Source organism: Pseudorasbora parva, chromosome 1 (genome assembly GCF_024679245.1).
Source record: "Pseudorasbora parva isolate DD20220531a chromosome 1, ASM2467924v1, whole genome shotgun sequence".
NCBI lineage: Eukaryota > Metazoa > Chordata > Actinopteri > Cypriniformes > Gobionidae > Pseudorasbora > Pseudorasbora parva.
Genome location: NC_090172.1, coordinates 22760883 through 22775952, shown reverse-complemented (window position 1 = coordinate 22775952; position 15070 = coordinate 22760883). Strand labels below are relative to the sequence as shown.

At 38.5% G+C, this 15070-nt stretch overlaps 1 protein-coding gene across 1 annotated transcript in view; it reads right to left on the bottom strand.

Moving 5' to 3' along the window:
* Positions 1-15070, bottom strand: part of adam19a (ADAM metallopeptidase domain 19a) — a 151710-nt gene that overhangs the window by 115964 nt on the left and 20676 nt on the right. Inside the window, exon 2 of the mRNA XM_067436254.1 lies at positions 12368-12447. Within this exon, the coding sequence (XP_067292355.1) occupies positions 12368-12447 (80 nt within the window). The remainder of the gene's footprint in view (positions 1-12367; positions 12448-15070) is intronic.

Below are 15070 nucleotides of genomic sequence, written 5' to 3'. Positions count from 1 at the left end.
GGAGCCATAATAATGTTTCCATAATCCAGCTTCTGATCACAGGACAGCGTACCAGTACAATTTTCCATTTGGCCTTTAGTGTGCAGTTTAACATATTCTGTAGTAATAATAATAATAAAATTCTTCACAACAATACCTGACAAAAAAAAAAAAACAACAACACTTTTTTAAGCTTTATTAAAAAAAGTATTTCAATGTCATCGAGAAAAATGGCACCTAAGTATATCTACCTGGAACACCAAACAAGACATTCATCATACACTTACTTTACAATTCAGATCGAGGGGGTTCAATGTACAGTGGTTTATTGTAGGAAGGATACACAAACACTCACATAGCTATTCATACACACGCACTCACTTAAATCTAAATTTGGCACAGAAAGGCAGATGCACTGCGACTTCTTAAGCACACACATTCTTCAAATTCCCCTCAAAAGATGTGCAAATTCTTTGAATGTCTACCTTTTTTGAATGCATGTCCAGACAGTTTCAGGAATGAAAATATGACTCACAAAATACTTAAAGAAAAGAAGAAAAAAAACATTGATGTCCTTCAAAAGAACTATTAAAATGAATATATTTTTGGTTAGCTGTTCTCATGCACATCCATCTCTCACAAAAAGTGAGTCATTTGTCCAACAAAACAACACTTATTGAAGAAACATTATTAAATAATAAAAAAGGCCATGTCTCGGCTAGATTTTGTGTGCTGCTTTGTGTGCCGGTGTGTGTGTGTGTGTGTGTGTGTGTGTGTGTGTGTGTGAGAGAGAGCATTCAGTGCTGCTTTTCTAAACTCCCTACATCATTTTATATAGGATTTGCTGAACCGTACCAAAGGCGACATTCAGTTGGAGCATGTGGACTGTGCCAGACTGTCTTATTATGTGGCTTATCAATTCTTTAACACACCTAGCTACCTTCAGACTAGCAACCAAACACACACTCAAATAATAATAATAATAGTAATGCAATTTAAAAAACATTAAACCAGTTCATAAAAGTTGTACATATTCTTTATGCGAGGAACATGCATTCACCTACTTGTATGTATGACCCAAATGGCAGACGGGTTCATCTCAGGGATTTACGGCCTGAGACAAATGAGCCTATTCCATCATAGCTGCAAATTCAGCAGCAACTTCAATTGACTTCTTAAAGTGGGACTTCATGCTCAATTCAATTCAAGAGTTGGCTTTACTTCTGGAGGTCAAAGAGTATAACACTTTCAGTGCAAAAATGGAAACAAGAGGAGGACAGAAAATGCCTTTGGAGATAGAGAAAGGACAGGGGGAGAGGGAGTTAGAGGGATAGAATAAAAAAGATAGAGCCATACGGAGAGTGACTGTGATGGAGCAGCGAATGAAAGGGAGGAGAGAATGATTGAGAGTGAAAGCCAGAGAGAGAAATAGAGGAGAGAAGAAAGAGGAGCGTAGGGTTGGGGGAAACAAATCTAATTCCTCGCAGGATTGTTGTGTCAAACGTGCTTATTTTTGTTTCATGGAATCTTCCAAGTAACTTCTCACTTTCGTTCTTTTGGTTCTTGTTCTCTGAATGAACTCTGAAGGTATTCTCTCTCTAGACTCTAGAAATATGTTGTATTTCTACTAAATTGTATTCTATATAGACTGTCAAGTCAATTGTTCTAAGTATCGATCATCACATGGTGGTGTGGTCACATAAATCACATGGTCATATGTGGTCCCATAAATCAGGTGGAATTAAAAGTAAATAAAATGAGGAAGAAATAACATAAAAGCACAAGTACAGAAACAGCTCAACTGTTTAGTAAAGCTCCTCTGTCCATTCATCTTCTACTTTTCCAAAGGGGATAACATTTATTTTTCATATCAGAGCAGGAGCTCTAAGGAGCTCTATCCTTTTAAACATGTTGCATTTTCAAAAGTTACGAAATACACTCATAAAAATAAAGGTTCCTAATGGTGTGTGTTTTGCAGTGATGCTGTTAAAAGAGTAATTTGGGGTTCCTCAGACAACATTTCAGTGAACAAGTCTTAAAGGTGGAGGTCATGAACTGGCTTTTTAAATTTTTTTATACTGTTGTCTGAGGTCAACTAATGACGGTTGTGTGGTTTTTACATTCAAAAACATCATAATTAATAAGTAAAAGGCTATTTTCTACACTGGTTTTAAGACTCTCTCCAAAACGCTAGGTTTTGATGGACGCGCCGCACTGGAGACTTGGAAGTAAATGCCTATGTCATATCTATGCCCCTGTCAGTGTAGTTCAGATGAGAGTTCCAATATAGAAGAAACAGCGTTGTGTTTTAATCTCAATATGTCCACAAATCCAGCGCCACCTGAGATTTGTTTACAAATTCCGCAGTGCCATTAAGTGAACACGTATATGTCTTCCCCACGTGAGCTGGAACTTCATTAAAATAAAAGAAAGATTATATATATGTTCTTCCACTACCAGAAATAGTGCAATATCTTGCTATATTCTTCGGCATGTTTACTGCTGCTGGCTAGTGCAATCCGAACGGCTCCATGAGTCGGTGGGAAGGGCTACTAAACTACACGTGCTTATTATTCTGTACAGGCGATGTTTCGTCAGTCGATGACGTCAAGATGCGAACATGATCGTTTTCTGGGCCTCGTGTCTATAAGATCACCCTTTTGAAAAGAACCATTTTTTTCTTAGTGTACTGTGAAGAACATTTACAACACCTAAATTAACCTTTTTTACTAAATACAACTTTTTGTGCAATGGAAAGGTTCCACAGATGTTGATGGTTCTTCATGGAACTACATATGCCAATAAAGGACCTTTATTTTTAAGAATGTATATACTGTACACATTATAGTATCAATGATTATGATACACTGTTAGTGTTGCTGTAAATTCTGGCTATTCAAGGAAATTTTGCCTCTCACTCAGAGCTGTATTTTCAATAATAAAGATCAGACCAAATAAAAACAGCTGTTTAATTTCACAATAAATATCATCGACTTTAAGTGGTCTTAATAAACATGGCAAATCAGATCAGTCTAGCATTTCAACCTCAATGGAACAACCACTGGGAATTTTTTTGTCAAAAATCAAATATGGCCCAACACTCTATAACACAATATCATTCATTCCAGCTGTCATGTATGCTGGTGACACCATCATGCTCTGGGTTGCTTTTTTCAGCAGGAGGGACTGGAAAATTTTGTCATGGCTGATAGTATGGCTGAAGCTAAACTGACAGGTCCATGAGAATATTTTCCACCAGTAAAGTGACACAAAACAAAACATAAACTTGAATAAAAAAAGGTTTGCATTCTGAAATTATTTGTGTGTAACTCAAGGCAAAAGTCCAAAACAGTTACACAAAATAATATATTATATTATTATATATAACTCTCCGTTGGATTGCAAGCTTGATAAACCAAAAGACCTAATGACGGCAGAGTTGCGACGGCTCCGCGTGAATTCCCTGCTAACAAAGAACGGCACTGAAGTCATTCTTAAAATGGAATATGTATTCTGAGTTTTGCCGGCAAAAGTTTAATCTATCTACTAGCCCAGCTGGTGGGAAAATGGATGGGACTCAGCCAGAATCTGCTTGTGATTGTTGTCTCACCACTGATAGCACTCTGGTTGGTTTTAGCGCTATCCTATTGCATGCAGAGGGAGTTTAAAAGACAGCTGTTTATGCCGCCCCTCCGACTGATTCCTGCAAATGGTGTGTTCCCAGACCCAACATCTTGATGTGGGTCTGGCTTGTCAGTCTAATATTATATTGCACTCATCATGAATTCGGTAAATGTTAAGTATTCACCTAAACAAACCTGACAATTATCTCATATCTAACATAACTCATTAGCCTTGGCTCATGATGGTGTGCTCATTATACATAGCTTGGCTTATTAAAAATATGATTTATGCCTTCCCTGGGTCAATACCAGATAAAGTTAAAGGAACTGTATGTAAGATTGTGGCCAAAACTGGTACTGCAATCACTTTCAAATTACAATAGAGCGGTGTATCCCCTCCCCTTTCCCCCTGACTCAAGGTTGCCAGATAGGCTGCAGGATCCAGCAGGAACGTTTGTAGCTGCAGCTGCTGTAACTAGAGCAGATCTGCCAAAACGCTACTGATTTTGTGATTGGTAGATAGGTGGAGGGTGGCGCTTCAGGCCAGTGGCATATCAGGGCCATTTTATGATTAACAGAAACACATTCCTTACATACAGTTCCTTTAAAGCTACACTGTGCAATATTTTCCGCCATCTAGCAGTGAAAAGGTATATGACCATCCAGTAAATATTAATTTTCAAGCAATCCCCCTCTTCACATTCGACACGGTGCCATCAAGAGTTAAAACGCGAAAGGCGAAGCTTGAATTTACAGGTATGTCTCTCTTTGGCTAATGTACTTTCAAGATGGAGGAGCAACATGGCGACCAGCATTCGAACCCCTCACCCGTATGTATTTTCAATGGCATATTATAAACTTAAGAGAATACTTTAGTACTTGAAAGAAGTAAATATACATTAATGAGCACATATATTTTTGAAAGAACTAAGTGTTTTTAGCTAAGAATAAACTAAAAAAGTTAGTATTTGGACAGAGGAAACCCTAAGTGCCATCTGCAAACTAATTTTCTTAAAGCGGGACATCTAATAGCCATGTTTTGCTATTTTCACACATTACCATTAACAAAATACGTTTCTGTTGTTTTGTGATTTGCAACCTAAGACGCGTTTTGTTGTGAAAAGTTTGGCAAAAGCCACGTTTCCACCATTTGACCTTTCTCCAGGAACTAGGGACTTTGGGGTGGTACTCAGTGTGTTTCGACCGCAGGAACCGGGGTCTAAAAGTTCCGGGTAAAGATTTCCCCTTAAAAAGGCCCTGCTTGCGAGGTAGTATTTTTTCAAAGTTCAGGAACTTTCGGGGTCGGGACTTAGCCACGGAACATCCTGATGGGTTGAGCTCACAGCATTTTATTTCAACCTACAAGTCTGTTGTCGTGCGTGCAGTGAGAGTCGTTTGCTATTCAAACCAACAATGGAGTTAAAAAAATACGGCCAATCGACTAACGACAAGGTTCAGGCTTTATTGCGTTTATTTGCGGATGACGAAAAATCCAGTGGGAACCTTAAAGACTCACAGTCCTTAGTCACTGGACTAATCTTCGCGGTACTTTAGACCGCGATGGAAACTCAGACAGCAGCAGGTCTGAGGGAAAGAGTTCTTGGGAAAAAAAGTTCCTGGGACACATTGTTCCGGGTAATTTTCGTGGAAACTGGACTAAAAACTTTTACATTTTGTGTTCATAGTCCTTTTTGTGAAAGATGCAAATTTAACAAGTAAAATTAATAAGTGTTTAAGACCAGGAAAAAATAGAAAAACCCAACCATATGCTCAACGCTTGGTGAGAAAAAAAGAGCAAGAGAGTGATTTTCTTTTGCTGTAAGTAGCTAACATTTTTCCTTCATATGCTCAGTGTTCTGGCAGGCGGCCTGTTCCCCCTGCCCCCATCCTTAGGGAAGAGTGTCTGTGTGTGTCTTTGTTTCAGCGTATAAAATTACATCCGCCTGACATGCATCCAGCCAAGCTCCAAACAGCACAGTGACTCATTACATCATCACCAGAAGAGCCAGAAGTTCAATCAAATGTCCAGATTCTCATGTCCTGAGAGTGAGCACATAGTGAGAGTTTTGTTTTTCTGTCTATTAGTGAAGTCAACTATTAAGCGAACATATGAGACTGAGAGAGACACCAAAAAAGCTGTGTTCACAGTGACAGCTAATAAATAGCTTTAGATTGTAGAGATTATGAGCTGTTGGTTTGTAGTTGGAATCTCCTCCCTTCCAGTGGTAGTTGTCGCTTTGGTCCTCATCTAAGTTGAGCTCTGCATATTTGGCAACAGTCGCTGTAGCCAGTGTTGCAGGAAATCGTCAACCCTTATAGAAAATGAATGATATCCAATTACTTTTGTTGAGTCTTATAAAGCAATTCATGTTCCAGTAAATAACTAATCTTACCATTTCCATGAAATCTGGAAATGTGTTTGGTTATTCCTCTCTACAGATGGTGACATATTCACAGGCCGGACCTAAATGTCAAGGAGTTGCCAACACATCAATAGTCAGACTCTGCACCACTAGCAAAACAACAGCTGACAGAATCAGTTTGGTTCAAAAGCGTCACATTTATTCAAACAGAGTACATGCTTCCCTTCGAATTTCTGTGGATTTTAAATAGAGATTTCTAAATAGGAAATGTTAATTAGAACATTTTAAATAAATAAATAAATACATTTAATCACCCATTCACATTCTTGGCCGTAAATTTAGGTAGGGCAGATTCTGGGTCTTAGGGCTAGTTTATGCTAAACATTTTGTAAGTTGTATTTCTAATAGCTGAACATATCAGATAGCCTGACAAGCCAACATCAAGATGTTTGGTCTGGAAACTCACCATAGACGGGGCTCAATCCGATGGGCGGGATAAACGGTCGTCTTTCTAACTTCTTCTGCACGGCATGCACGCAATTGGATAGCGCTACAACCAACCAGAGCATTGAAGGTGAAGCAGAGCTAGTTCACAGCTATGGTTGACAGATTAAACTTTTGCTGTATCCAGTCGGCAAAACTCAGAACACATCTACCCTTCTGATGAATGACTTCAGTGCCGTTCTTTATTCTTTTCTCAGAGAAAAGCTTAACTCCAAGTCTTCCAGAGTCACAGTCAAAACTGATTCGCCAGTTTCTGTTTACTAGAAGCACGCAAGCGCAACTCGGCCATCATTATGTTAAGCCCCGCCCACCGACTCTATACACAATGTGATTGGCCCGACCAGAGTTTGGTGTTTACAGCTCAGAAGGGTATTGAGAGTTGCTAGACGACACTCGCGGCAGATTAGATTTGCTGCTGCTAGGGTGCGTCTAGATTTCTAGGCTACATATCAGACACACTTTTGTCACAATTATAATGTCCTTGCGTTATTCAGCTTAAGGTTGGCACTCTAATGATGACTGTCAGACTTTGGTACAAACAACAAAAACTTGGGGCCCTATTTTAACAATCTGAGCACATTGGCTGAAGCTCAAGCCGCAGGTGCACTTAAGATGTGTCCAAATCCCCTTTTGCTAGTTTAACAAAAAAAAAAAAAAAAAAAAAAAATGGACAGCACGTACTGCGTTTGGTTTCCAATTCTCTTAATGAGTCATGGGTGTGTTTTGGGCATAATATTCAACAAACCAATCAAATTGTCCCATTCCCTTTAAAAGCCAGTTGCGCTTGCACCATGCAGGATTCGCTATTTGCATGGAGGAATATAGACACCCTCAACCTGACGAGTCAGTTTTTAATACATGGGTGTATTGCCATGATCATCATTACTGCAAATAGGTATCCTGGATGCCAGTCAAACTTAGCCCCGCCCACAACATTTGAGGTCTTGAAGTTCGGTCTGGACTTCCGTTGTGGAGCAGCTATGCTCAAACCAGAGTTGTTTGGACCAATCGAATATTCAGGAAGGGCCTCATAAAACGATTGATAGATTAACTGTAACGTAATCATCCACGTCACCAAAGAGCGCTTGGTTTGAATTTGTTTACTAAACAGAGAACTTGTTTGTTTATGCCTTTACCTTTACTATTTCTCTCAAAAATGATGATCGTGTTGGTAAGTACTCTGTGCATCCTTAAATTATTTTTACAACATCAACAAAGATTTTACATTGCAATCCTTTAATTTTGAGTGAGTAATCTGTGTATGTAATACGCAGAGTGTACAAGCAGTGTGCACCCACCTATACTAACACGCCTTTTAAATAAAAAACGAAATCTGACTTTAGAGCAGGTTTTTGTTGGTCAATTGTGGAGTCATTTTCACTTGGCTCAAAATAGCAACACGCCAACAATGCGCCCGAACACACATTGTCAAACTGATAGGCACAAGTGCTTTTTCTATTCAAACAATGTGGGCACTGGAGGTGAAAATGGTAAATGTGTCAGACTAAAACTAGCAAAAAAAAGACTTAAATCACACCTGGTGTTGCATTTCTGGTGTATGAAAGGGCCCATAGAATGCTATCTTAAAATTGCCTTAATGTATTATTGTATTACTGTCTCCGAATGTTATTTTAAAATGTTGTAAGTTTTGTAGGAATTCGAGTGAGGAAAACACCTCACTACATGTCTATTCTCAGAGCAAACACAAACATAATGCCAGTTAAGTCTGTTTTGTCATTGGACTTTCAGTGTGGTTTCATTTGTCACATGCCTGTCAGTTTTTGTTGTCATTGTTTCCTAATCACATTCCTTTGTTTCAGTTTCTTTTTTCACACTGCATGATTATCTGGGGTGTCATTCAGTCACTGTTGAGTTCACACTGAACGATGGATCGGCGACAGGGAGCTTCACACTGCATGAACAATCGCCGACAACTCTCTCTTTCCGGCGCACAAACTACGTTTCCCAACTACACATGCGATGTGACAAGTAAACAACGCGAGATTGCATGTATGTCAAACCAGAGTTCTCTCACAAGACTTGGAATTGTTATTACAGTTTTTCTCAATTGCTAAAACACTATTTCTGAAACCTTGCTCCATTTTCTGAAACCATTAAACACAAAACCTCCTCTTCAAGCACTATTCACAAAACCTCTGACTCCTCTTGCAAAATGAAACTTTCGCCTCAAAACTGTTTTACCTGTGTTCAAAATCAAACACTGCTCTAAAATCATAAACAAAGTGATCAAAATGATAAACACTATCAAGCAATCAGTAAACAATACAGCAAAAAATAGAAAACACATTGTTCAAAAAATAGTTCTCAGGCAGAAGTAAATTTTTAACCTTAAAACAAATTTAATATTTTTGTCATTGTCTTGTGATGAATGAAAACATATTTCATCATAGTAGCTCAAAATTGGTCAGAAATTATTGCTGCTCTGCTTTGCTTTGAATTTTTTGTTCTTCCTCTTGCTTGTAGCCCTATTTTTACCAACTCATTCTCATGAAATGCATATACATCACAAACTTGAATTTATTGTGCGATTTATACGGCACAATTAGTTTTTATGTGAATATGATTTGCATTGCCAACCCATTGGGTAGGTTTAGTTGTTTGGAGTAAGTGCACACGTATCATATGCACACGAAAACTACGTAACATATGCACATAAAAACTCATTTTGGCATATAAATCGCACGATAAATACAATTTGTGCTATAGATATGCATTTTCATTAGATCAGGCTGATTTTTACAGTACTGTACTCTGCATCTCACAAACTTGTCCTTTGTTTCTGTAATACTGTAATACTTGTTCTTTGTTGATATGAACCTGCAACCGGTCAAAATCTATTGAGCAGTCAGTACTGTCAACAAATGCAAAGCATCATGTTCAGGGAAATACGATTTGTCAATTGTACAGTATACAGCCTATGCACTGTACTTATATTGGTTGTGTCTCATCATTTGAAACAGGTTAAATCAGTTTTGAGTGGTTGTGTTCAATCAATGACATTGTGTTCTCCATTTGTATTTGATTGTTGCCACTTGTGTTAACCTGTATGAAGGCATGTGCATTGGAGTGCAGAATGTGTCTTGACAATGAGAATGTGTTTAGAGTTTTGCTGAAAAGTCTAAGTGAGATCTGCAAATTGTGTTTTACCATGTGAAATGGTTTAAGGTATTGAAAACAGACTGCACAATTCGCTAAATGAGTTCACACAACTGAGAAATTTGTTCAGCCGATGGGTTTTAGTGTTTTAGCAATTGAGAAAAACTGTAGGGGGGGGGGGGGGGGGGGGCACAAGATAACACATCAGCAGCATCTTACGTCAGCTTCGTCTCTGCGGAGTCGCGAACGTGGATTGAAAACAGACCCGGAAGAGAAGACAATGCTGAATAAAGTCGTAGCTTTTGTTATTTTTGGACCAAAATCTATTTTCAAAGCTTCAAGAAATTCTAACTAACCCACTTATGTCACGTATGGACTACTTTGATGTTTTTATTACCTTTCTGGTCCTTCTGGACATGGACAGTATACCACACATACATTTTCAATGGAGGGACAGAAAGCTCTCGGACTAAATATAAAATATCTGAAACTGTGTTCCGAAGATGCGGAGATCTCACGGGTGTGGAACGGAGGTCTTACGGTTGTGGAACGACATGAGGGTGAGTCATTAATGACATAATTTTCATTCTGGGGTGAACTAACCCTTTAAGTTCTCCTGTTTCCCTTAGTCTTTGTCTGATCTCTGTGTAGTGTTTTGCTACCTGCCTGCATTACTCACCTGAAAATCTTCTACATTAAATTTCCTTTTGAATTGTATCTGCCACTCTTCGTCGTCTTGCCTGAAAAAAAACTATGACACACAACAGAACTATTGTGTATAAAGGATTTATACTTGCGTTAATTTGATACACTACTCCACAAAGAACTGACTAGATCCACTAGTTACTGAAGTGATGCAGACAGATAGCTGAAGAAGACTGATATCGTCTTGATCTGAAGTGAGGTTTATGTGAGATAACATCTGCCCCAATGGATCTTAGTTAGCCAGTTCCATTTTCACCACAGATTTGCAGGGTGCTGTATAGATTGGGAGGGCTCTGAGACCAATTGCCCCACTTGGTATCATAATACATGCCTGCCGACTCCACGCGCTTCATTTTAAAACATCCTGGTCACTTTACAAATTAAAATAATCTAGAAAAATCTGAAAAATATTTGTTGCAGAATGCTGAACACATTTACAACTTATGATTAATTCAGTGTATATAGAGGTCTTTGTTGGGGCTCTGCCCTTACAGATGAGCCATGGCTGGATTTGACACTATACTTTACCACTAGAATATCCCATCATACATTTATAAAGAACTACTAAATAGTTAATTCTGCTGAGTCAAGCCATGGCACAATAGTAAGACACTGAACCAATTGCAAATACTGAGGAATGACAAAATTCAGACTAAGAGCCACACACATAGGACCAGATGTCCATTGATTGACCATGCAACAAATAAGTAGCAAAAACATACATGATCTCTGTGCATTTAAATTATGTTAGTTCTTATTATTGTATGTTAAACATTGTTTTAATGTAGGTGCAACTGGACTGGGTTTGTTTGAAGCATTTAGCTTGACATTTGAAGGCTGTCTAACAAGCCAAGCAAGTTAGATTCATCCGAAGGGCATCGAGTTTGAGGCCGAGCACAGATGTCAATACAACAGAGAAGAGGGCAGAGAAATCAGACTAAGTGGATGTTCCAGAGGAGTGCACAAGGTTGTGTGCACATTCACATGTGTGTGGCCGTGTTCAACAGCACATGAAATGCAGCAACAATATTCAAGGATAGGAAAGATGCATTTGAGTGGACAAAACTTTAGTAGAGAGAGCTGTGATTTTAAATCAGCCAATGGGAATGGATTCCTCTGGGCAGGTCAAACTATTTCACTAGTAAACATTATGGATTATTTATAAGATATATAATCTTTATTTAGAGGTGTTCAATGGTACAGACTGGAGAGTGGGTGGTCGATATATATGGTATATATGTTTTTTTAAAGACATCTAGATGGTGGATAGTTGGAGTAAGTTCGAGAAATTGGTAGAATAATACTTATCACGTGACAACTGGACATAGAATCAAGAAAAATGATGAGAACAGGTGCCTGAAACCCTTCAACATTGCTGTCATTGATTTGAACAAAAGAGGCCTCTTTTAGGTCATTCAAGAATCATCAAGCTCTTCCAAAAGGACATGAAGGAAAACTTTCTAGGTGCTTGTTAGAAACTCTGAATGTTAGACACCGGCAGTGGACAAAAGCAAGGGTCTTTCTGGATTCCAGCCTTTCCTCATTATGGAAGAATCTAAAATACACCACCACAGTTCGTCTACAAGTTTCATAACTCAGACAATAATAACCAAAACCCTAGGGTGCTTATCAGGAGCTGCTTGCTGGTAGTGATGCCACTACTGCCAGCTGCAAGAAGTAACAACTGCATCCTCTTGGACTGGCTTGTAAGACGCTGGCTTGACCATTTCCATCAAGAGAAAACTCATTGTTTTTGGTATGTCATATTGCATATTTGAGGCACGGAACCACTAAAAATGTTTGCCACAGTGCAGAAATCCACAAACACATTGGCCAAGCTGCATCCACCGTTGCTCAGCTTTCCACATATGTTTGGAAATGTAACAACTCAGTGCTAAGACCAAGACAACAGTGTAAATGTGTCTTTAGTACACTATCTAACTAAATGTCACCCTAGTGAGAAGTCTCCTGACAGTTTGCATAAATAAAACTGATCAATATTTCATGTTATATGTAAGAATATGTATGTGGTGAATATTTAAACATATTTTTTCTTATTGTTACCTAGTGCCTTACCTTAAATGTTGTTTCAGTTTCTTCCTGTGCTGTGTCGTGAGAGATCCAGTGGGCCGTCACTCTCTGTCCCCTGTCTTCCACTGAAAAGAAAGAGATGCACACATTTTTTAACTAACATTTCAATCTCATTTTTATGTAAAGGCATATAAGAGTGTCCAAGTTAAAGAAAAAAGTAAAAAAATGAACACTCAACATTCAGCATGGATGCATTAAACTGATCCAAAATTACAGTGAAGACATTTATAATTTCGGTAACACTTTAGAATAATGGTCATTAGTTAATACTAGTTTACTACATTAGTTAAGATGAACTAATGATGAACTGCACTAATAAAGCATTTATTTATCTTTGTTAATGTTAATTTCAACATTTACTATAAATATATATATTAATATATTATTGACCACAAACTTTTGAATGGTAGTGTATTTCAGTCAGGACCACTTTGTCAAGTATATTGTTTTCTACAATAATGCATACAGTTAGTGATGGTGGTATGGTTCTGTTCTGGGCAAAAACTCCCCATGGCTGTCCATGCAGCTGCATGGACAGAGCGGGGAGAACAGTAAGTCAACCCCACCCCCCACCCCCGGGGTACAGAACGGAACCATTATATGCATAAATTACAATCATAATTATATAGAGTGTAGACAAAGAAAACACATATAGACAAAAAAATGATTGCCATGTAGAGACCTGTACGGAAAGAAGCAAAGGAGATTAAATACCACTCCACCAAGTCAAAGGTGGAGTTGGGGTTGGAGGAGGGAGTTTTGATTTGCGAGCAGCGATGCGATGGAAGAATGGGAATTTAAATGGCAGCGGTGATGGGTGTCGAAACTGGATTTGTACACGACAGGAACAGCTGGCAGTCAGAACTGATGCGATGCTTGATTTCTTGCATTTTATTTATTGATTTATTTTTACAAATCGTGAATTATTGTGCCAATTTTGCCTGACTGTCATTTCACACACACACACAAACACACACAAAGCCAAAGGATCTGATATTTTCTAAAATTAATTGAATTTGGGGCATGGTCAGGTTTTTGTGCGTACCCTGAGATTAAATCCTGCAGGCGTCCCAGACTACTAACCATGTTTGTGCCGTTATCAAGCCTGAAACCTTATAACGGTTGAACATGGACGTGTCACTTATGACAGTACAATATAGTTTGGCCATCCAGGCTTGGTATTAAGTTAATCAACTCTAGAGAGGCGGCTGAAAATGGGCAGTAGGTCAGACTATTAATCTCCCTCAATCACTCATGATTAAGAGGAATAATCATTCTCATAAATCATTTCGTACAGCTTTCATGCACTTGATTTAAACCTCCAGTGGATCCAAAATTAGACCCTTAAAATTACAAGCTTTTACAAGTTGATTATCAGCACAACGAAACTGGCTATTCATTCTCCCTGATAAAGTAACGAGAGGAGTAGTGATGAAAGGTACGAGGATTTATCTCTTACCTCCCTCTCTTTTCCTCAATGATAGTTCTTTTCTTCGCAAAAAGAAACAAATAAGCATCCCCTCTCAGCTTGACCTCAGACATTTAGGGTCTCACGCAGAGCTGCCATGCACACAAATGTGGAAAAATAAGATCATTACTGACCTCGCCATATCCATTTATGGCTGGAGTTTATAAAATATGACCCGCGGTAAAAGGAAGCAATAGAATTGATCGGGAGGGGAGTGTGTCAGCAAGCATGCTCTTCACAAGACCATCCTTTTTCCAATTTTCTTTTCTATTTCCAAATTGTAATGGTCTCATCTCTTCTAATGCTAAAATATCAGACTCGTCTAAAGTCGGCGTGATCTAAATCACTGCGGCTTGTCAATCAGAATGTATCGCAAAGCCTATTCTGGTTATAGCTGTGGTTCTTTTCCACAATAAACATCATCAAAGTCCAAGTCTGAGTTCTGGGACGTAAAATAATCAGCCTGTCGCCTGCACGACACAAATCCAGAGAATCCATCAACGCAGACTATGGCCCTCTAGAGAAAACCATTTTCCAAAACTAATAGGTTTAGAGAAGGCATTAGCTGCAAGCCAGCCTAAGACATTGTTCCCAAAGAATGATCTAAGAAGGCCAAAGCTGGCTTGAGGGCAGTTGCTCTTCAAACACAGTGAAATTGACCTTCCTCTAGTTGACAAGTATCTGCCCGTCAAGTCATTCAACTGCCATGGGGGTCCCACAGAGCCTTACTTTTTCACTTCCTCTCTTACCAGGCTTTTTAGGAACAGACCTCAAGAGAAAAGTGGAGGTCTGAAAGAGAACAGGATTAGTATTCTTCCTCTTTTTGCTTTCTGTTCACTTTCCTCTCTTGCTTTCCCTTGGAGTCTCATTAATACAAAGAGAAATGTTAACTATATATATATATATATATATATATATATATATATATATATATATATATATATATATATATATATATATATATATTAGTTCATTCAAATATTAATTTACAGTTTTGCTCAATTTATGTACAGCTAAAAAAGGAAGAACTATAAAATAAAAACAGTGATTTCCTCAGATTTTGACACCTACACAAAAGAATGTGGATAAAGTTGTCGATTTCCTGATTCCCACACCTCATTAAGGCATTGAACAATATTGGGGTTGGCTCTGAGGATGGGATAGGTTGAGTGTAACTGACAGATTTGACTGGATGTCAGCTTTTAAATGTCACAACTGAA